Consider the following 22,427-nt stretch of genomic DNA (forward strand, 5'->3'; position numbering starts at 1 on the left):
CCCCAGCGGAGGATTCAACACAAGCCACTTCAAGCTTTCATTTTAGTTTGGAAATAACGTAAATACAAACTCAATAAAATATTTTTCAGATACTCCCAGTTATTGCGTGACTAATATTCCGATATCCGAATTCACGGTACATTAAAGCAAAGCACGGACATCCCGACAATTTTAGTATGGATATAATTGCGCTTGATTGTAAACGTGCCCGATTTGTTGCCCATTTAACCGGGCCGTTTTATAAAGGAATACCTTCGACCCGCTAACAAAAACTTGTGCTGTAAACCATTATATATGCACGACAGAAACATTATTATTTGTCATGCTGAGTAAACGTTACGCCAGCGACAAACAAACACGCCCGGTGGACACGATTGCTTTAAAACACACCACTATGGTTTCAATTTCGATTTCAATTTGTTTCGGACATAAATACGTACATGTAGTTATGTCCACGAAGCGTGGCAAAACCAGACTCGTGCGTCTCCTGTCGAGGCCTCCGACCCGGGTGTACAGATCGGAAAGCAGTGGATGGAATCAAACAAAACGAAACAGTGCAAAAGCTCTGAACTAGAACAAAAAAACGGACACTTCGAATATATAATAAAGACAGAACAAGCAAGCACAATCGATACAGTATACTAATAAGATCTGACTACATGCGAATATTAAAACTAATCGCATGTATGAACATTATATTTTTACAATTGTATGTTTATTCAAGATAAACAGTTCACATAGGTGATGCATACACCAATAAATTGGTTATTACATACGCGTTTCAACACGAAAGGAAGTCAGTTAGGAGCGGGTATATCTAGCAGATGCAGTTTTATTTTCCTTTGCATTGCCCGATAGTTTTAGAGTTAGGGGCTTCATCAATTACAGAATAACGGCTGTTACGTAGAGATAAACTAATAAGAGAATTCAACTGCGAAAGAGATAGGTACAAACTAAGCCTACATTCAGCTATAGCGCACCATAGGGGGAAGTTGAACCTGCGGCTCGCAACGCTTGAGAAATAAACGCTCATATAAACAATACAAATTTAACAATGTAGCCTGGGCTCTGCAATACACTGGAAATAAATTTTAATATGTCGCCGGATTTTTTTGACGTATACTGTAAAACGTTGAAACTATTTTTATACATAAGTGGCTCTGATTCCAGCGACGATCGCTGTCTTGAGCACAAATTTTGTTTCGCAATGCTGATACCTAACGTTGCTTTTTCACAGTGCTTGGTAAGATCTATGGCAACAAGAAATTTTTTGGGAATTGTATTTAGAGGACTGGTGCAGGCTGGAATGTACGCCTTGCAAGCTTCACTCCCTGGATGTGAGTAATTTTGTGCTGCGTTTGAAATGTAGGATCCTTGTGCTATAATAATGCAGTTATAGGTACGCATGCACGAAGTCTCCTTTTTCACATTTCAACGTTTTCCGTGTTCGCATGATTAGCTCTCAATAAAATGAATAGTGGAGCGTGTTTCAGTCTTACAAGGACTACCACAGCACTAAAATAATTGCAGCAGTAAAACTGTAGTATTTTATAACCATTATAATCACAGCTGAAGACTGTAATATGAAATCGTCTCTTCCAGACTACAACCTTGGGGACGCTGATTGGGAGACAATGGCTTTATCAGGGAGCTCAACAGCTTTAACGGGAAACAGGATCTCCGCGGATACAAATGTATTCCGAGTTGCATGCACCCCAAATCTGTGGTAATCGCTTTAGTAGGTTGGCGTTCTGTAACCATTCTTGGTCAATTAGAATTAAAAATTGACCTAAGAAGACTCTGCCAAATTAGAGGAGGCACAATTTGGAGTAGGATCACGCTGACACTGATCTACAAAAAAATTGGCAGCAATCAACGCTGTGAAGGTGGTTGGAAAGAAAAGCTCTAAACGACCCCCACAAAAATTCCACATGCGACGTCACTTGAATTCACCCTCGCGGCTCTAGAAAAAGTGAAACCAGAGATTCTGCTAGCCGTTAAGTCGGATTCGCTCGGGCGCTGTCCCGAACGTACAGCGTCGGAAGAAAAAAAACGGAGAGAAGCGTGTCTCGAAGGGTGAGACAGCGGAACCTAGCTATCCAGATGTGCTAGCTCGGGGCTACACCACCGCGCGACACATGCGCAGACACCAAAACAATCCGACATGTGAGCTTAGTGATTCCTATTGATACAGATTTAAACTAAACATTTTCGTAAGTTTTAGAATTGCGATAAAGCTGACGGAACTTTTATAATCGCTACTTATCACAACCAGTTGCTCCATTCGTCTTTCATATTACCTGTTAAAAACAACTTAACTGGTATTTACAGTCCCATTCGTGACAGACAGTGCGCAAAAGGTGGCGGTTCTCTATGAGCCAGATGTCTAAGTGGTCTCTACATTTTGATTTATCGCCCTGCAAACCAATCCTAAACATATATGCCGTACGACCACTCAATTCCATCGGGTCCGGGTTACCCAGGAAGTGCTGTCGAACAAGTTAATCAAGCCGTGCGAAGTACGCACGCAATAGACACGAAGTTGCGCCAAAACAGGCCCAAAACCGTCGCTAAAGCAGACGACAAAGTAGACGGGAAGGAGCCGCCGACGCGCCCGCCGGGGTGAGCACGGGAAAAGCTGGCTAATAGGACCCTATTCCCGCCCCATCTGCACTGTGCTACGTGAGTGAAAAGCACCCTCCGCCTCCGCAGCGGCGCCGGGAGTTTCTTGCCACGCAAGCCGCGAAAGAACCGTTGGCTGGTAGAGGTAGAAAGCCTTGCTTTTAAACGCTGAAATAATGTAGCAGCGTTTTACTGTCCCGATTTTCTGATCCTTATTTTCTCATCTACCAATTGGCAAATAAGAAAAGTAGAATTCACTTTTTACATAAGGGACGGGCACTGAAGGGCGAATAGACTACCAGGAAAGTTTGGGAATATAGCATATGACCCTGTCAGCACTTTGAGGGTTCAAATCCAACTGAACGCAAAGAACTTAGAGGGGATAATGCAGCTACAGAGTTAATGCATCTTGATGTCCAGAAGCAGCGCGCAAATATCTCAGTCGGAACAAACGTATGGTAGCATAGGGAAAAGTTGTTCCTTCTACCATTGACAGGGTTTAACTTTTGCTTCCAATATTCAAGGGAGGAGCCTAATTACTTAGCACCAATGTAAATCCAAGCGCCCATGAACTGAACATAATACGCAACCTCCCTAATGCCTCTTAAAGCGATATAAATGTGAATCCCTAGACTCCCGTATTAAATTGGTTAAAATTCGACAGCTTTAGGAGGCGTAGCGGAAGGAGGGTTGACTGGTGTGGATACGTTTTAGATTGTCAGCTGAAGAAACTAGCATACACATTTGATAGGGAAGTCTTGGTAACTGAACTAATGCCGTGATCATTACGGTGGACTACTACATTACTTTTTTGCGACTTTGTGCAGTCGTTCTCAGAACCTTCATTTCAGGAGACATATAAAGGTTGTTTGTAATAAATTACAAACTGACGGCATTCCCTAAAAAAAGGGGCGTTCAAATATTTCAGGGGCGAAGCTCCTAAAGCCATGGGTCTGTCCATCCCTTGTGTCTCGTGGTACGTGACCGCCGCATGCTTTCGGAGACGTAGCAAAGTGGGCCGCGCTGCACGCGCAAGAACCGGCTGCAATCGGTAGCGCAAACTCGGCACCGGGAGCGCGAGCTTGGCTGTGTTCGCCAACGGAGGCGCGAGCGCACGTGCACTGCGAGGGGAAGATCACGCAAGAGATCACGCCACGAACGCAGGCAGTCGTTCTCGGAGATCGAACAATACGCAAGGACCTTTGCTCGTTTCCTCTCGTCTTGTTCGGGCACAAGTTCGCCCTAAATAAAAGTTCTTTCTTCAAATACGCACTCAGATGTATCCATATGAAACCTACCACGATCCGAAGAACATGTATAGACTTAGTGTTTGCAAACTTCCCATTGCAGCCAGTACAAGAACCTCTCTCGCTTCATTTCACAGATCATAAAGCCGTCGTAATGAAGGGACCTCGCAATTCAGTCATGACAACGACGAAATGAAAAGAACAAACGAAGAAACGCACACAGTCTTACGTCTTTCTTAATGATGTAATGGGCGAACTTTCATGGGAGAGTTACGGTTACCGATGTTCTCCCCCTCTCGAGCTTCGCCCCACTTACCATCATTCATTCCGTGGATATGGCGTGATTTTTTAGTCTACATGTTCTTTCATGCTCGACACCGCCCAATTACTTTCAGGCTGGCGCTAAGATATTATGTTCCTTGACGAAGTTTAAGAACAGCTTCCATGAACGGATATAATTGCTGCATGCCATTTTTTAACGTATCTTAAAGGAATAACAGTGATATTGCTACAGTGGCGCGTAGAGCCAGGTGGCCTCTCAGAAACGAAGCACTGCGTTGCACGTAGCTGCCGTCGGTGCTGACATGGCCATATCCGTGACGTCATGCACACAGAACGTGTCACTGGCAGCCATACTGCGTCTCATTTGTCCTGCCGCCACATAAGTATATGAATTTTTTGCTAAGCGGCTTTTGCTTAGAAACCCACTTTAGTTTTCCTGTCTGTGCGCAATAATGGCTAGGAGGGCAAAAATTGTATTTTCTCAAATTTTTAGAACCTGGTCGCCAATTAATAGAACTCATTTTTTTCAGTAACCTTGAAGTGCTAAACTTTGCACAGTGTCAGTGACGGTCAGCTCTCAGGTTACCTTTCTCTGCCAATAAAGTGCAGCCATCAAATAAAACATCTTTTTTTGGTGCTCGAAGATCTCGCTTCCAGCATAGTTCTACCCGTGAGCCATGTTTAATACGTAGTAGAGTAAAAATTTATTTGACCAATTTGCTATATTTTATTATACAGTTTTATTCGCCTATTTAATTTCAGAGAGGTCTTTCACCAAATTTGCTGCCACTCGCCTAGGAATTTCGTGCACCCCAGTACTATGCGTGCTCATTGAGACTATATTCAATGAGCGGGTTCGCTCATGTGCTCCGGAAAAAATAATACAAAATGTCAAGTTGTACAAACAACGGCATCGTTATTGCAGCAATTGGTCATAAATATTGCCATTTTACCTCCTGACGGCCATGGAAAACAGGTGTTCACTTCAGGCTGCAGAAGCCACAAAACTAAATTATGTTATTTAATGTACCTTATGGTGTTACACCAATGCAATAGTTGCAGTGAGTGGCGTAGCAGTATATTACTTCAAAATCGGAGGGCAGCCCCCCAGAAAACTAGAAAGGGAAGGCATAAAAAGAGGAAAAAGTAAAAATACCAGACCAAGTAGAAAACCAAATCAAGCAATTTGCACAAAATCTTTTACCTTTTGGTTGTTTTATTGTCTCATTCATGTTGTTCGTTACAATACCAGTTTTGTTTCTGAGTGCGTGTAGTGGCTGCAAATTGAAATCTCGTTCGTCGCTCTTCAGCTCCCGCCTCGTCTAATGTGTATGGAACTTTTCTCGTGCTGTAGGAACAGATGTCCCTGAGTGTTCTTGCTTCTCCTAATGAATATGAACGTTTGAGAAAATAAAAGCAACCGGTGTTTTTATTGACAGTGCGCTGCGAGCCTACAGTACGGGTGGGGCAAGAAAATGCAGCTTTTTAAACAAAAATACGCATAATATAGCGTAGCCGGATTCTGACAAATTCACAGTTCTGACAAATAATATTTATTGTCTTTTTTTAAAACCCCCGATCCTTCTAGAAAAAAGGGTCGTCCTGCTCGCCCTTGCATGTACACGCAGTCCTTTAGATTTCTCAGTAGCCGCATTTTTCGGCCTTCCTCTTCAAAGCGCGGCTTTCATTATGCTGAAGCTCAACGCAACAACAGGTACATAAGCTCAGTAAAGGAAGCATGCTACTTGGAACAATTCAAATATTCGTACGAGCTGTTGCAGAGGTGCTGAAGCACGGATCGCCTGCGCTTTTTGTGCCGCCGTAAAAATGTTTGCTCGCCCGATATGCTGGACGTTCGGCTTTGGTGTTACAGTGATGGTCCGGTTTGTCTATGATGGCTCCTGACGCCCAATTCAACACGTTTTTTTTCACTCCTATTCGTCATATGCCCCGACAGCCTTTTTGCACATAGTGCGCTTCTGCTGCAAGGCTCCAGAGTTCCAGCACTGGCAATCTGCGCCTGACGTCCCGTCACTGAGCTGTTGAGACGTTCACCCTTGAAGACGATCAGATAAGACAGGTTTACACATCCTATACTTATGAACCGACGAGGGCAGCGCTAAAGAGGTGGTTCAATGTTGCATATTGATTGCTTTCTCGGCTCTCTTATCTCGCCGCTTCCGATTTTTGAGCGCTTGCCGGCAGCCAAGGGTGGGGGCCATGACAGCTGGTTTCCATGACCAAATGAAACGCCTGGTCGTCGCGGCTCCGCTTCGTAACACCTTGCAACTCACGCCTCGTCTCCGCTCGGCCCCTCTGTAATTAAAGCAGCCAAAGCCGTTAGATCTGAACCAGGCTGCCAATATTGCGTAATTTTGTATTCGTCCACATTTTTCTGTTGCCCCTTTACCGCACGTTTGCCATTGTGACAACAGCGTACAAAACATTCGTCAGTTTTCTCGTCACGATGAAGCTAGTTAAGCACGCATGGACACCTCAAAGTGTCGGCGAAACGTACAAGAGAGAAGTATATGAATATATTTCTACCATTTGCCTCCAGAGGGTGGTGCTGTTTTTGCTGCTTACCGTCGTCTAGTTAATACCTCAAGTCAGCCAGTACAGATATAAATTCTGCTTTGGGTGTCCAGACGATGCTAGTTTGCTTTCTTTTACTTCCTTGTTTTGGCGTTAGTGTTCTCGCTTTTTTTACGATAGTTGATTCAAACCGCAAACCCAATTCAAGCTGTACGTGTATTAAAAAGAGCACCGGTGCTCCCTCTTTTACGTAATTCCTTGCCTCAACTATGCAAAAGGTCTTTTTTGCTGAAAATAATATTGACATGTATGAGAAATGACATTAGCTCTAGTATGTTAAAACATATTGGCGATATATACTTCGTGCTTACGCTGTTGTGGCAGCAATGTCTTTGCCACAGACTCTCAAAAGGGCTTCAGAAAATTGAGTCATGCCAAAATATGACCCCGGAACGTCGACGCCAAAAATTCACACAAGCACATGACAGAAGTGGGCCAAGGTGTGCCCTACACAAAAATAAACAAAAAATACATAGCACCTCCAGAAAAACGCGATTTTGGTATTTCAGAATTACACTTCAAAAACATTGCTCTATCAGTTTCCCTGCATTTGCTTGACTGCATAAAGAGCAAGCCATAATCACGAACGACATTTCTCCCTGATAAGTTTTCGGACGTATAGCGTACGGTTAAATTGAATTGGTATAGAAGGGTATTCTTGCCAACCATAGAAATAAAGCCTTCTCAGTTATTTTCTCAATTTCTGCATCTATTGTTATTCTGAATGTGTGATGCAGGCATTTCGAGTCAAACCTAATTGTTAACAAATTTTCTTCTAGCGACGTTTGTTGCATACCCACTTTGGAGCAGATTCCGGAACGCCTTCCGAAGTCGGGAATCCCAAAACAAGATAATTTTCACATCGAGGCCTTGCAACCAGACGGTTGAAGTTTCTTTTCCAGATTTCCTTCGAATCGGAGAGGTAAGATATTGAATATTTATTGATTGCACGCTTTTTATATAAGCATGATAGCAATAACGTTATCACAGGAGTGAGAATTTTCAGGGAAATTTATATGAGGTTCAACCAGGTTCTGGGCAGCCATGGAGACCGACTTTCCAGATATATAAGCCTAATTGTTATTTTTTAACTCTTTCCTTCACTCTTCGCTACGTAACACAACATTGCAAATCATGCCAACTGCTATGGTTTATGGAGATATAATGCTGTGTTTGTTGATTGTTTTCAGCTAACGGTGGTAGCTTTAATGACACAGCATTATTTCTATACTTAACTATGTGTTGTTGTGATACAGCATGCTGCTATAATGATGTCTATTGAGAGGAGCCTGTAGTGAACGACTAAGTAACCATTTGAACCCACTGGGATTTTATTCTGCGCCAAAGTCCTGTTTACTCGGAATTTTCATGGCGCATTTCTCACCATCGTGACCAAAAAGGCCCGATGCATCTTTCCATGTGCCAATCGGCCAGAATTCGAATTCCGCAATACAGGTGCGTACGGCGAATAAAGATGAAGAATAGTTTTAAACAATGCTGAATATATATAAACATGTTCAAGATATGTTGGGGCCCATTTTAATCACACAGTTCTTTGCTGTCTTACAGCTGTAGTTGCAGTAGTTCCTTATCGCAAAAGCCCGGGGTCGGCGTATTCGTTTGTGATGCCTGGATGAAAGTAGGCACGAGGACAAACTGAAGGGAGGCTGAAAGAAGGGGAGGGGAAAAGTTTTTTCCCCTTTATTATTGCTTATCGCCTCTATTTAGGGATAACTTATCAAGAATCTTATAAATGTAGCACCTAAACAAGTAGGCCTAAAAGTGTTATGTGAGACTTCCCGCTTATGACGCAACAAAAGATCAAAGCTTCGCAATCGTACGAGCACCCGCCGTGGTGGCTCAGTGGCTAAGGCGTTGCGCTGCTGAGCACGAGGTCGCGGGTTCGATTCCCGGCCACGACGGCCACTTTTCTATGGAGACGAAAAGCGAAAACGCCCGTGTGTACGAGATTTCGGTGCGCATTAAAGATTCCCAGGTGGTCAAAATTAATCCGGCGCCCTCCACTACGGTGCGCCTCATCGTCTGCGTTGCGAGGGCGCGTTAAACTCTACAATCAATCAATAAATCAATCAATAAATCAATCAATCTTAAGAGCAAGAGCAAGTGCTTGAAGTTTGAAAACACATTCGCAATGCGTATGGAAGCAAACGCTGCGTCCCTCCACCTCCTATTGAAACTGCGGGCGGATCGTTACTATGTCTCTCAGGAATTTGGTTCACACCAAATAGGTTTAAATTTCTCTCGAACGAACCGCTGTGTGCTTTCAACGGAAGAAAATTTACTATTCTGAAATAAACTCGGCCAAGTTTCCTGGAACGCACACATGCAGAAATAATCTCAGCGTCGACTTGGGGAATCTTCAAAAGTATTATTTCAATAAAAAAAGTGCCCTTTGCTTAAAGTAATATTAGCGTAGCTACAGAGAAGTCCAAAAGAAATGACATGTGCCGAAACCATGTTATTCACGTCGTACACACAAAACGTTCTTTGGATATTTCAGTGCGTCCGACCGGAACACTTTATGTGCACAAAAAGTGGTTGGATGGATGTAAGTACATTATGAATCAAATATTATAATATAAAATGACTATAAATGAACTGCCCGGTTATGTGACTGACTGACTGATTCATCAACGCTAACCCAGAAAATTCAATTTTAGATGGTTCAGTAGTTTCGGTTCTTACTGAACGTTCGTATTAGGTATTACAACCCCTAGTAGTATAAAAATAATTCAATTGAGCTTCTAAAATTATTAATTATCTCGAAGTTGCGTTAAGATATCGTAGTGTCTTTTTTCTGTTCTAGGCTATCCTTACAACTGTATGAAAAGCAACTTCAGGGTTTAGACATAACCATCAATACGGAGTGAATCTGTAACTTAAAGTAAATTGCTTGTTTTGAATAATTACTTAACAGATATTCGGTCAATTGATATATCCAACTGTTTTTGCAGACAATTGTTACTCATACCCGAAATAAACTTGTGCATTTTGCTTAAGAAGCCTCTAAAAGGGGGAGAGCGGCCTTTTTCCCAATTGCTCCCCTAGAAGACTGAAAACGTCTAACAGTTGATTTCAGCGTCCACTAAAACTGCTGCATCTTAGATACTCCGAAATTTGAAAGGACGTGCCAGTAATAGCATACGAGGTCAATGCAATGTGATGTTTAACTACAACACTAGACTAGTTGGAAAGAGGTAATGTTTTTTTTTCTGAATCTCTTCATAATCTCTCAGACCGGTCCTATATGGGACTGGCTTTGGTTGCTCATACGAATCTGACAAAGCTGTTTTCTAGGGTTTGCCACTAACCAACCCCTCTGAAGGGGGGCGGGGGTGACGTGTGTAGGGTAAATTACGTGTCCTTGCGGATTTCTCAATATGCAGTCAACTAATTCATCTATTCAATTAATACTTTCATACAAATGTTGCCCCTAAGATACCCGGAAGAATTTCAAGATTTTACCACAAAAAACCGTCAAAAACGCTAGCCAGATATTTTAAATTCCACTTTTACCATACTGGGAACAGCTAAGCCAGGATATGAACCTCCCAATTTAAGTGCTGAACCTGGACACTTCCGATTTATGGAGTGCATTTGGTTCATGGCAGGACCGTGAATTAAATCGCCATATTTTATATTTACACTCTTGAGGAAGGTGAACTAGCTAAAATGCTTCTTTCACAAATCCTTTATTATTTTGAAGGAGCATTGCTCTTTAGAAATCTCAGGTGTAGCATTCACTAATGCCTACGCAGTAATTTGAGGGTTTTTTCCCCAAAACCCCTATTGGGCCGGATCTAAATTTGCGGCCAAGTGTGTGACACGTGACATTATAATACACGCGGGCCTAGCTAGCTGGCGAAGATAGCGTACTAACAACTCCCCACTATGAATGTAGCATAAACAAGGAAATATTCATATTCTTTCCTGATACTTATCTAAAACGTTTCAACCCACATGACATCATGAATTCGTTTTTTTTTCTGTCAGCTGCGCATCCAGCTTGTGACATCACTTCTATCAATGATTGTGGTAAGTTTCTTGTTCCTTCTAGAGATTGCATGGTTACCTGACGTATTCAGCGCGACCGAAACCTATCTGTGTTTGCCAAAACAAACTGGTAAGGGATAAATCATTTCAGCAGACCAAGATCAATCAACAGATACTTTCTACTTCCTTATATATTAATATCACGACCGTTTGTACCAAGACGCCTCAATGCAAAGCGCTTTTGTGTGATTTCTATCCTGTCATTACTGCACGAAGGTAGGTAGTGGTCGTTAAAAAACCCTTAAAGTTCACGAAATAGCGAGCTCAATCCACCGAGAGACTCTGCTTAACGATCCCGGCTGCAAACGTTTAGTTATAAGCCTACTGCTGGATACACAAGACCATAAAATGTAGTTTATTTCATTCATGATATTTTTTATTGAAGCACACCAAATATTTGCCTATTTTTGGTAATATGTTGCTGCTGTGGAAATATCCGGGTAATCTCAGTGGGCAATAGAAAGGAGCTATATAATCCAACAAAAGGCAACTTTCCATGGCCCCTTAAAGGGACCCTGCAACACTCTTTGAGCAGTGCAAGTAAACCTGCGCGACGTTTAGATTACACTGCCAGGAATACCTGAGCCAAATATTACACGTGCACGTGAAGCGCTGAGCGCGCAAATCGATGTGGAAGACGCGGAAAAACCAACCGCTCTCTCTTCAGTTGTCCTCATTATGCATGGCCTAAGGGACGTCACATAGGCCATGGCTGCCCGGTCGGCTGTCACTGGTCAACTTCGCGGCTAGATTCTCCCATTTCCGTCGTCGCCATCACTGTGTACGAACCTCTTCTATGCCTGAACCTGTAGGCACAGTTTTGCAGTTTCTTTTGTAGTTTTAGTGCGCGCGGAGTTTGAGTGATGAGCTCAATACTTCCCTTTGAACGGCACCACTCGACAACAAACGTTTATTGCTTCAAAAACGCCCTACCAGCCCGAGCGCGCACTTGCGAGCAGGCACCCATGCCTGCTTTTTTGTGGCACCATACCGAAAATAGGCCCCTCCGCGTTGCGGAGAAAAGGAGAAAACTACCCGGCATGTGATATATCGAAGGCCGCCGAAAAGAACGCCGCGAGCCGCCCCCCTCTCCGGGAGAGAGCGCGCAGCTTTCGTCGCGTGGTTCGCGGTCGATTTGAGAGGGAACGATTATGCGCGATTTCTCATCGCGCGTGTTTCGTTAATTGTGAACGGATTTTCATAATTCTTGCGGGAGGAGATTTCTGGGACAATATACTTTATCCCAAAACACATTACTAGTAGTCGATGGCAAGTGTTGCAGGGTCCCTTTAAATGTAAACCGTTTTTATTCTCTTCCGGACACACTTTGATAGCTACTATTTGGCATGCACAGAGCGCCACTGCAAACTTTTGTCGACGTGCCAGACACCTTCTTTATTGTTCGTTTGTTTATTTTTGTAAATTTGTTTAATGGGGTTATCGAATACGTTTATAGAGCCACTGGACGGCAGCCGGCCAATGGACACTGTATCGCTGGAGTGACGTTGCGGAAGGTCGCGAACAATGCAAGACTGAGAAAGAGGAAAAAATGGCTCCAATCCATGCTATGAAGGTGGTTCGAAAGCAAAACTGTAAACGACACCCACAACAATTGCCCATGCGACTTCAATTCAATTCACAAACGTGGCTCTACAAAGAGTTAAACCAGAGATTCTGCCTGCCGTTACCTGGAATTCCCAGGGGTGGCGTCCCGAACGCAGAAGCGTCGGCCACGGCCGGTCTAGAGCGGCGGACGGTGCCGCTGTAGCCCAGACGTGCGTCGGCAGAAAGTAAACGGCGAGGATTGTTATTAGAAGGGTGGTATACAGCGGAACCTAGCCATCCCGATGTGCTAGCTTGGGGCCACATCACCGCGCGACACAAGCGCGGACAACAAAACAATTCGGCATGTAAGCTTAGTGATCCCCATTTATACCGATTTGAACAAGTCAGTTTAGTAAGTTTGAAAATTGCGAGAAAGCTGAGGAAACTCTTAGCATCGCTATTTATCCGACTCAGTTGCTCCTTTCGCCTTTTGCACTCCCTGTTAAAACACAACCGAATTGCTATTCACAAATTTTGAAAACGCAGTCCCATTTGTGGCGAGCAGTGTTCAAAAAGTAATGTTTGTTTAGCGGCCACATGTGGGTATGTGGTTTCTACTGTTTGTTTTCATGTCCTGCAAACCAATCTTTAACGTATATTTGCCCTAAGACCGCTTAATTCCGTCGTGTCCGGGTTACCCAGGGGGTACTGTCGAATAATTTAATCAAGCCGTGCAAATGAAGCGCGCAGTGGAAGCGAAACTGCGCCTAAACAGGCCCAAGAACAACCGTCAATAAAGCAGACGACAAAGACGGGTCGCGCTAATGCGCCCGCCGTCGTGAGCGCGCGGGGAACGATGTGCAAATTTGCCGCGCCTTCTACACTGTGCTCCGTGAGTGAAAACCACCCTTCTCCCCGCAGCCGCATTGGGAGTTTCTTGTCCCGCATGCCACGAAAGAACCACTGGCTGGTATATAGGTAGAAAGCTTTGCTTTAAAAAATTGGCTCCAATCCACGCTGTGAAGGTGGTTGGAAAGCAAAGCTTTAAACGACACCCACAGCAACTTCCCATGCGACGTCACTTGAATTCACTCACATGGGTCTACAAAGAGTGAAACCAGAGATTCTGCCAGCCGCTACCTGGACTTCGCGGGGGCGGCGTCCCTAACGCAGTTGCGTCGGCCACGGCCGGGCTAGAGCGGCGGTCGCCGCCGCTGTAGCCCATCCGTGCGTCGGCAGAAAGGAAATGGAGAGGACCGTCTATCGAAGGGTGAGACAAGAGGACCTGGACATCCTGATGTACTTGCGCTGGGCTACACCACCGCGCAACACAAGCGCAGACACCGAAACAACTCGGCATGTCAGCTTAGGGATTTCCATTTATGTCGATTTATACTGGTTAGCTTCGTAAGTTTGAGAACTACGGAAGAGCTTAGGAAACTTTTATAATCGCTATTTATCAGAACCAGTTTCTCCTTTCGCCTTTTTAATACCTCTTAAAACACAACAGAATCAGTTTTCAACTATTTAGAAAACGGAGTCCCATTGGTGACAAGCATTGCGCCAAAGCTAGTGCTCCAGTAGTGGCCAGATGTCTGTATGTGGTCTCTAAATTTGTTTTCTCGCCCTCTGAAACTAATCATCGACTGATATTCGCCGTACAACCGCTTAATTACTCAGGAGGTGCTGTCGAACAAGTTAATCAAGCCATGCGAAAAAAGCACGCAATAGACGCGAAACTGCGCCAAAACAGGTAGAAAACAACCGTCGCTAGCCGCCCACCGACGCGCCCGACGGTGTCAGCCAGCACCTGCAAGCGGGGAACGCTGAGTAACCATTCGCCGTGCCGCCTACACTGTGCTCCGTGAGTGAAAACTGCCCTCCCCCTCCTCATCCGCGTTGGGAGTTCCTTGTCGCCCACGCCACGAAGGAACTGTTGCCTGGTAGAGGTAGAAGGTTTTGCTTAAGAATCTTCCCCCCCCCCCCCCCCCCCCCAGTTTTTAAGTTGTCTTATTGGCGTAGAGCCGCAGTATATGACTTTTATATGGCTGTGTTACTTTTTGCCCACCCTATCTAAGTTCTGGACGCACGTGTTTACGTCTCTTTTTCTAGCAGATCGGTATTTTAGAAATAAGTAGGAAAAGCTGTTGCAGTGGATCTTTAACGCTAAAAGCCAGGCATGTGCAGTCGTGTGAATGAGGACATTTCAAGAGTTTTCTAACACTAACAATCAATTTAAAACATGGGCGATTTTTTTTGAACTTCGCATATAAAAAGGTGAACAGCGCGACTTGTCATTTCGTGGAATCATGTCCAACCAAAACTGCTGTACTTTTCTGTAGTTCTTCCTTTACGCAAAGCACTGTCTAAGTAATTCGTCGGGCTCCTTGCCAGCGTTGCTGAGTAGAGCAAAACCATATATTTATGCAATCGCGCAAACTCACGTAGGGTAAGGTACCGTTCGCCCTTTTTTACAAGCCAAGTCTGTAAGCTCGGAAGAAAATGAGCTCATTTTCATGAGTTTCAACTCACGTTGAAGCATTTCTGTCCGAGGCAAATCATGACGCATGATAAAAAACGTGCCTAAAACTGCCAAATCGTGGAACATAGCAACTAGCTGCAGCGGCATTGAACATGTTTCCTGCGCCACGTCACCAACGTGACTTTTGCATGCAGCGGCGGCACGTGGCAGTATCTCCCTTGTCTTTTTTTTCTTACTTAAACATGGACTTTGTTTATTTATGAGGATGATCGGTTCGAACTACCCTAAGGTGTTGGTGCCTCTCGACCGGATTCTACATTCGTGTCTTGTGATAGACCTTTTCTTTTTGTTGTGTTTAGAGCCGCTCAAGCTAACATCGTGTGTTAAACGACAGTCTTATATCTCGTTGTTCAGTTGATCATAATGAAAAGTGGTTGTCCACACCCATCACACAAATTCTTTTTCGTGTAGAAAAGTGGTTACATCAAACGTCACATGAGAATCGAACCCGGTTCTCCAGAATCGGAGAGAGTGCGTTACCAGGGCGCAGCATTACCACCTTGACTGCGAAGGGGCGCGAGTTCTCTTTGAGCGCGCGGCGCTCCGCTGGATAGTTACAACATCACTAAGTAGATGACTAGGTGAGTTACGAAAATTCAAAGAGAATTCAAGAAATTTGGAGGGACTTAAAAAAGGAGCTTAAACTTAAGTAAGTACATGAATGAATGAATCAGAATCAATGAAACGGAATCATATTTATTTAGTTCGGATGATTAAGTGATTAAAGTAGAGGACGCAGAAAATCAGGGTGGATGACTATGCAAGTAAACTGGAAGACTCGCTAATTTGGCTTAATAACCAACTATTACAGCGAGTAATTAAATAGGGAATTGCGAAGTAACTAGGCGAAGTACCCAAAAGTGGAAAAATGGGAATTACTAACACAATTTCTAACACAATTTGTGTAGACGTCAATATACCAGTTGTCGGTAGTAGTCACGCACAATGAGGAAGAAAGATATGTGAACAGTGTACGGGACAGTAACGCTCCCCGAGAGACTACATGTGTACAAATGCGCCAAAGGCCAGTGCATACGGATCCCTATACCACAGCCCGTGGGCATGCCAAAACACGCTATCCGACCTTACAATTTCCAATCCACCTTTTGAGCAATTGAACGTCGCGCCCATGAGCTGGAAACTGAAAAACCAGCTTATGCTAGTCGCCAAGGCCCGAGCCACGGTGCCAGATTCTGGTGCCTTTGAACTGAAGACGCCATCACTTGAGAAAGCAAACTGTTGCTGTATTGGCGGCGAGCGCGACCACGGGCGGCGCTGCGAAGTGTGCCTTCGTGCACGTGACGTCGGCTTAGGGATTCTCACATTTGTCGTCTGCTTCGCTCGGGCTCCCTCTCCCTGCTGTTTTTTTGCGCTCGGTTGACGTCTGATGCTTGTCCGCTCTAGATTTGCGTGTTCGTAAGTTTTTATCATAACAATTGGCTTAAAATCGCGTACACTAGCTGAAGGTGTGAACTAAAGTATAGTTTTGGATACCCCAACGGAAGGAACATTGCCGGCGTCGCCCCATTCCTTGCGAAGCCAGTCTTGTGCGGAGCGCGAAGAGTCGGAGCTAGCGACAGCTTCTGTATTAAGCAATCTTTCGAACAAAGGGAACAGTCAGTTGCTAGTAAACGACAACAGAGAAAATACAAGACCAAAACAAATTACACGCCTCCGGGGCTGTCGGCTTTGGCAGGAAGCATCACGATTCCCGGTAATCATATGTAAGCTAAAAGAATTGTTGCAACCTTGTCGAACGCTCGAAAGTATTTAATCACATGTCTTTATGTTGTCATGGCAAAAAAGTATGCCGACAGCATAATGGGGTGCAAAAACTGTAGGTTTAGTTCCAAATAACCCGCTGTGTGTATAGGCGCGTGCTGGTTTTATACCAGGTTTCCAACATATGGAGGTTTATTGAGCGAAGCGATTCATGTATACAGTAAAGATACAGTAACGCTATGTTTGTTCAGACCTGGAGGGACATTTCCCACGGCCATATTTCCCCAATACTCAGATACGCGTTATAGGAAAACTGCACTCAAGAGGAGGAGTACGGGAGGGGGAGGAAACTATTTAACAGTGAAATCGAGCTGATTACTAGGCCGGGTCCACAGTCCAGGACAAGAATGTAAGAGTATTTTCCTTCAATTCATAGAACGCCATCCAGAGTGAACCACGATTTCCTTTTACGCCTGGAAGTGTTGTGAAACAATGAAGAGCTGCTTGGAACTACCCATCGGTTTCGATTCTTGTAATATATGCACGTATACTATTTATTTCGTTCATTAGCGAGCATATCAAGCCTTTAACACCATTATCATGTCATAGCTGTTCGGGTTGAGCGTCAGTAGGTTATAATAACGATGGTTACAGTAAAGATGGTTTCCCCGAAGTCCGGTGTCGATCAGGAACCCAATCGCCCGGGCTCCGGTTGATTTGGCAGGAGGCTGGCAGGGCAATGGTGTCGAAGTTCTTGGAAATGGTGGTCGAATTGACGAATTCGTAGCGTTGGGGTTGATTAAGTGAAACGGGGAGTTTATATACAGCTATTTACAGTAGGAAAACTGGGTACATGAGTAATGAAAAGAAAAACTTCAAACTTCAGCTAGACGCTAGCTCCGAGTGCGCACAAATCACTCGAGCTCCTCGCCTTCGTCTAACTCTCCTATTCTCGGAGCGTACACAAACCGCTCGAGAAACCACGGCTGAGACTCTGTCTCGCCGCAAGGTCCGTCTAGTTGCCCGGTACGGCGCTGCACCCTAAACCTCCGACGCGATCTTAACCTCGACTAGGGGGCTCACAAATCCCAACCTAGCTTTAACTGTCGAGACTCCTTGTCCTGCCGGGAAGTGCCAGCTCAGCGCTCAGACAAGAACGATTTCCAACGGCCAAGTTCGGCCTTATAAAACCTCGAGATCTTCCTCTTTCGGGAACGCCCCTGTAGCGTTCGTACACGCGTATGGGAGTGCCCAAATTCACGTAGACAGTGTCACTCAGCACGCCCCGGAATATTCATTGAGGCACCGCCACCTTTGGGTCAACGGCACGCTCGCAGACGAGCAGGTTCGTGCCACCCCACGGGGTGAAAGCGAAAGACGGCGACAGTGGGTCATGCTGACCAGGGCGCATTAACAATGGAGACTCGTGCGACACTCGTCCCGACGCCGGTAATCCCACCACCTCCGCGGGTCAGGCAAAAGTTCCCTGAAAAAATCCGGCGCTGTCTGCTTTCTCAATGGGGGATTATCCTTGTGGTATGCGGTGAGCCAGACAATCCGTCTCCCGTGCACGCCGTGACGAATTGGCGACGGCTGCAGTGCAGTATTGGCAGTGCTACGTCGCTAGACAGAGCGGGGGGTTCTCACGCACAGCCCGGGCGCCTGACCGCTAATCTCATAAGTGGACCTTACAGTTACCATATAAATTAGGAGCACAAAAGCCGCTTTTGTATACTCTGGACAACGTCGTCTGGGGCGCAATCCCAGGGGTTTAGCACAAACCTTATTTTGTGTTCGCATATGAATAAACAACGCACGCTGCGTATATGCACCTTCTTGCACGCAGCCATAAAGAAAGCCAATTTGTGAAGAAGGGAATATATGCCATACAACCTGAAGAAAATATCCACACCATCGTTGTGAGCCTTCCAAACGTCCCCAAACCTACTAATAAGACGTTTGTGATGGCGCAGAAAAATTAATGCATTGGGCACGGAAAAAACCGTTTATCTGATACAAGTCAACAACAACGAAAGAAATAGAAGACAGCCGTTTTATTTCCTGCAATGCGATGCGCATGTAGGGGCTCGGTGCTAGGTGCGTAGCATTAGGCTGTTTAGTCTTCATAAGAGCATCTCAAAAATACTGTAGGGAAGCCTACGCATTTTGAATACTCATACAAGAGCTCTGAGCGCTAAACCTCGTGAATCAGCTAGAAAGGACGAGTTACACATGATCTTCTGACCGATGCTCTGAAGAAAGTTGTGTTCTCTCTCCCTGTGTGTTGCAAACTTGTGGGGGGATGCTGCATCTTGAAATTATTCAGAAGTGTCAAAATGTGCGAAAATGACTGAATAACTAGAAATACGCTTTTTAATGCGCTAAAGCATCAAAGCAGGTGATTTCTAGCACAGGCACTGCTGCCCCTCACAAGGAAATGTAGCAGGCGACAGCCGCGCGAGTCCCTGAGCCGACGTCAGAGCCAGGGGGCGCCACTCAAACATCTCACCGCCAATTGCAGTCGAAATTATTCCTCCTCCTGCTCCTCCTCCTCCCTCCTGTCCCCCAATGTGTCCAAACAGGTGCGCGCCTCGTGAGGAGTGTTCGCTCGGATCTCTCTCAGTGGCTAGCGACTCAGGCTATCGCGTTCTGGTTGCCCTGTGAATTTTAAAGACAATACTCGTTCTCAGGCTACTTAAACGCAAATATTTTGGTCTGTCTGTCTGTCTGTCTGTCTGTCTGTCTGTCTGCCTGTCTGTCTGTCTGTCTGTCTGTCTGTCTGTCTGTCTGCCTGTTTGTCTCTCTGTCTGTTTGTGCCTCGACTCAGCCGCCCAAACAAAAGCTAAAAAGAATTCCTGAACGGGACGTTTATATAGGCAAAATATTCCCGCACTACTAAATCTGGTAGCATACTTCATACGTGAAAACATTGTGCATAAAAAAAAGCTGAGGAATATTTAAGGCAAAACATAAATACAGAACTGCTACTAGGCACTGCTTCTTTAGATAAAAATTAATGTGGCCTTACTTTTTCTCATCGCAAGCAAAAAGGGGGGGGGGGGGGTTAGAAAAAATATTTTACCCATCAAATATAAAAATGGGCTAGCGCCCAAGCCTTCTGTTCGTTCCACAAGCGCAAAGCACCAACAGTAACAAAAATTCGCAACAGATGGCGTGCCAGGGGCGCAAACTCAGGAAAATTTAATTGAACTCAGCAAACTTTCATTAAGTTCATCGCGGAAGAAGGAACAGGAGGTTAAAATTGACAGAGGAGGACGGGTTAGAGATAAGAGAGTTATTTCGAAGGGGCAGGAACAAACTCGGCTTTCGACATTTGCAGTCAAACCAGCAGGCAAGTGGCCAGCTTTTCTTTTACCTCACCTCTGAGGGTATTTTACCTTGCTTTCTACTTATACTGTAACATCCAATTCAACGTGTATTTTTTGTTACAAAACTATGGTACTCTTTTATGTACTTATGACTTGCCCCAAGCATGCCAGTGTTTTTAGCTTTATTTGTGCTGAAATATGCTGACAGGCTTCTGCTAGTCTACAAGTGCTGATAGACCGCAAAGTTCCTATCTATACGTACTTCGCCTTCCCGATGTATGTTTTATTAGCAATTTGTTTTCAACGGACGCTGAAAGAATTTCAATGGAATGTAAGTGACGCAGCGAATTACGTAATGTCGAAAAGACAATGCCAAAAAAGTGAAGAAATAATCCTCCTGCGGTTTTCCAGATACGCCCGATGATAGAAACCGCAGGATTCAACGCAGCTGATGGCAGTCGTGCAAACCAGATATACAAATCAAGTCGATATCAATAAAGAATTAAGGCCTGTCGGTAAAACAATCAACCGCAATAATTATGCTGCGACTTTCTTGAAACTTCTGTGAGCAAACATTTGTGCAGAAAAGTTATTCCATAGTTACTGTGCAGGTTGGTAAGAAAATTAAAACACGTTTGTTCATGAGAGATATAAGGGTAAGCTCTGTTGTTATTAACGTGTTTTGTCATGGTTAACTTACTGACGACTGGAGAAGGGGATACACTGGTCATAAAGATTATTCATGGATCCAGAAATGATAATGGGGTAGTTTTGTGTCGTTATATGGTAGCGGTTAAGTTTTATTGAACGTCATCAAATTTTCTCTAAGAATAATTTGTTATAGTTGTTGTTAATAGACTAAACAATATAAGTTTCTGAACTTTATTCATGGGATTACTCTTCTTGTTCATGTGCGTGTCACAACAAAATCTAAGCCAGCTTGCACAACGGTGCAAGCCTGCATGATGTCAGAGCAGAGCTGTGTTTGTCTCACTTAGCTAAGCTCGATGAGCGCCATATAAGTCAGAGAGAACCACTAACCCTGTGTATATATACCGTGCTCGTCGGCACAAGACCAAATCAAACGCAAAGTAAAGAACATAAGGGCGTTATTTGTACAGTGCCCTTTTCAGTCTTCGTATACTTAATCGTGCGCCACGGCAAAGCCTTTGTCGAGCGCTCGCTCGCTATTGAAGACCTGCACTACTTCTTGTTGTTCTTTTCGGCCATTGCGTTCTCGACTGGCATCGGGGCACACTTCCTCATAAGCCACCACTTCTTCAGGCGGCAAGATCTTTGGTCACGCCCTCCCCCATGGGCGCGGCACAGAGTAGGAGACAGATCTGCCGCCGCCGCCGCAGCGGTGGTAAGCACAGGCGGTTGCCCTTAGCAACGTGGAGCGAATGATGTCAGGAGCAGTAGGCAGTTGTTTTGTCGGCGACGCTGTTTGCTGAAGCGCTGACTGGCTCGTGTGCACGATATATTTACTCTCTTTTTGCGATCCGTTCACGTGGCGCAAGCCCACGCGGAATCCTGTATACATATCTGAGAGTAGGCGCCTGCCCCGTAAGCTTTTATACTTTTACTGTTCAAAACGCTCATTCTTTTGTTTTAACCTCAACTTCAAAATTTTTTAATGATTCCCGCTTGTGAATATATGCTCTTTATTCATTCAACTGCTTAAGTTTCTAATTTGCAGATTTGTGTAGCGGCCGCATTATCCATCCTTACGCCCGATTCCTGGCCATTGGATACCCCCAATATGGGAACGTGCCATGTTACAAAGAACAACAACAAAAGCAAAAGCATCGACACCGGGCGCCAAACACTGGCTGGCACATGCGCTCAGTATTTTTGCTTAGCTTTCTAAAGCCGCCTCACGAGACGCACAGCCCCAGGCAAGCCTGGACGACACCGGGCGCCCGCACGAGACGCAAGCTCACGCGTGCTCGGCATTTTCTTCCTATTTTTCTGTTCATTCATGGTGCAGGCACCTTGCGGCGACGGGCCTCCGCGTAGACGACGCCTCCGCATACGCCGCATGGATACATGGGCGCCATCATCGTTCACTCCTTGACTCCATCCGCGAAGCAAACATTTTCATTTTCATCTAATCACCATCACCTCATAATCCCATATATATGCCCTGTGGCAAAATAAACGTTCATAAAAAAAATACCGCACGTGGGTACGTGCCATGTTCCGTAAGCCCACGTGCAAGCCTGGACGATGCCGGGGCACTCTCACGAGATGCACGCTCACGTAGGATGGACATTTTCTTTCTATTTTTTTCTGTTCATTGACTGCGTAACCGAGTGCTTGAGCAGGTCTGCTGTTAAAGGGACTTCGCAACACTTCCGATAGGCGTTTTCACTCTTTCCTTCGCTTTTGGAAGCACTGCGAAATCTATAGTTGTCGCCAGCATGGAGCGCAACTGCGTGATTTGCTCATCACAGCAGATACATCGTC

General features: G+C 44.9%; 1 protein-coding gene across 1 annotated transcript in view; it reads left to right on the plus strand.

Annotated features, from left to right (window-relative positions):
- The window catches only part of LOC144139212 (uncharacterized), a 48,347-nt gene that overhangs the window by 20,325 nt on the left and 5,595 nt on the right, over window positions 1-22,427 (plus strand). The window contains exons 6-9 of the mRNA XM_077671632.1: window positions 1,238-1,337; window positions 7,526-7,668; window positions 9,268-9,315; window positions 10,761-10,802. Coding sequence (XP_077527758.1) covers window positions 1,238-1,337; window positions 7,526-7,668; window positions 9,268-9,315; window positions 10,761-10,802 — 333 coding nt within the window. The remainder of the gene's footprint in view (window positions 1-1,237; window positions 1,338-7,525; window positions 7,669-9,267; window positions 9,316-10,760; window positions 10,803-22,427) is intronic.

The sequence above is a fragment of the Haemaphysalis longicornis genome, unplaced genomic scaffold (assembly GCF_048455015.1).
Source record: "Haemaphysalis longicornis isolate Haplotype H1 unplaced genomic scaffold, Haemaphysalis longicornis Haplotype H1 scaffold_5, whole genome shotgun sequence".
Taxonomy (NCBI): domain Eukaryota; kingdom Metazoa; phylum Arthropoda; class Arachnida; order Ixodida; family Ixodidae; genus Haemaphysalis; species Haemaphysalis longicornis.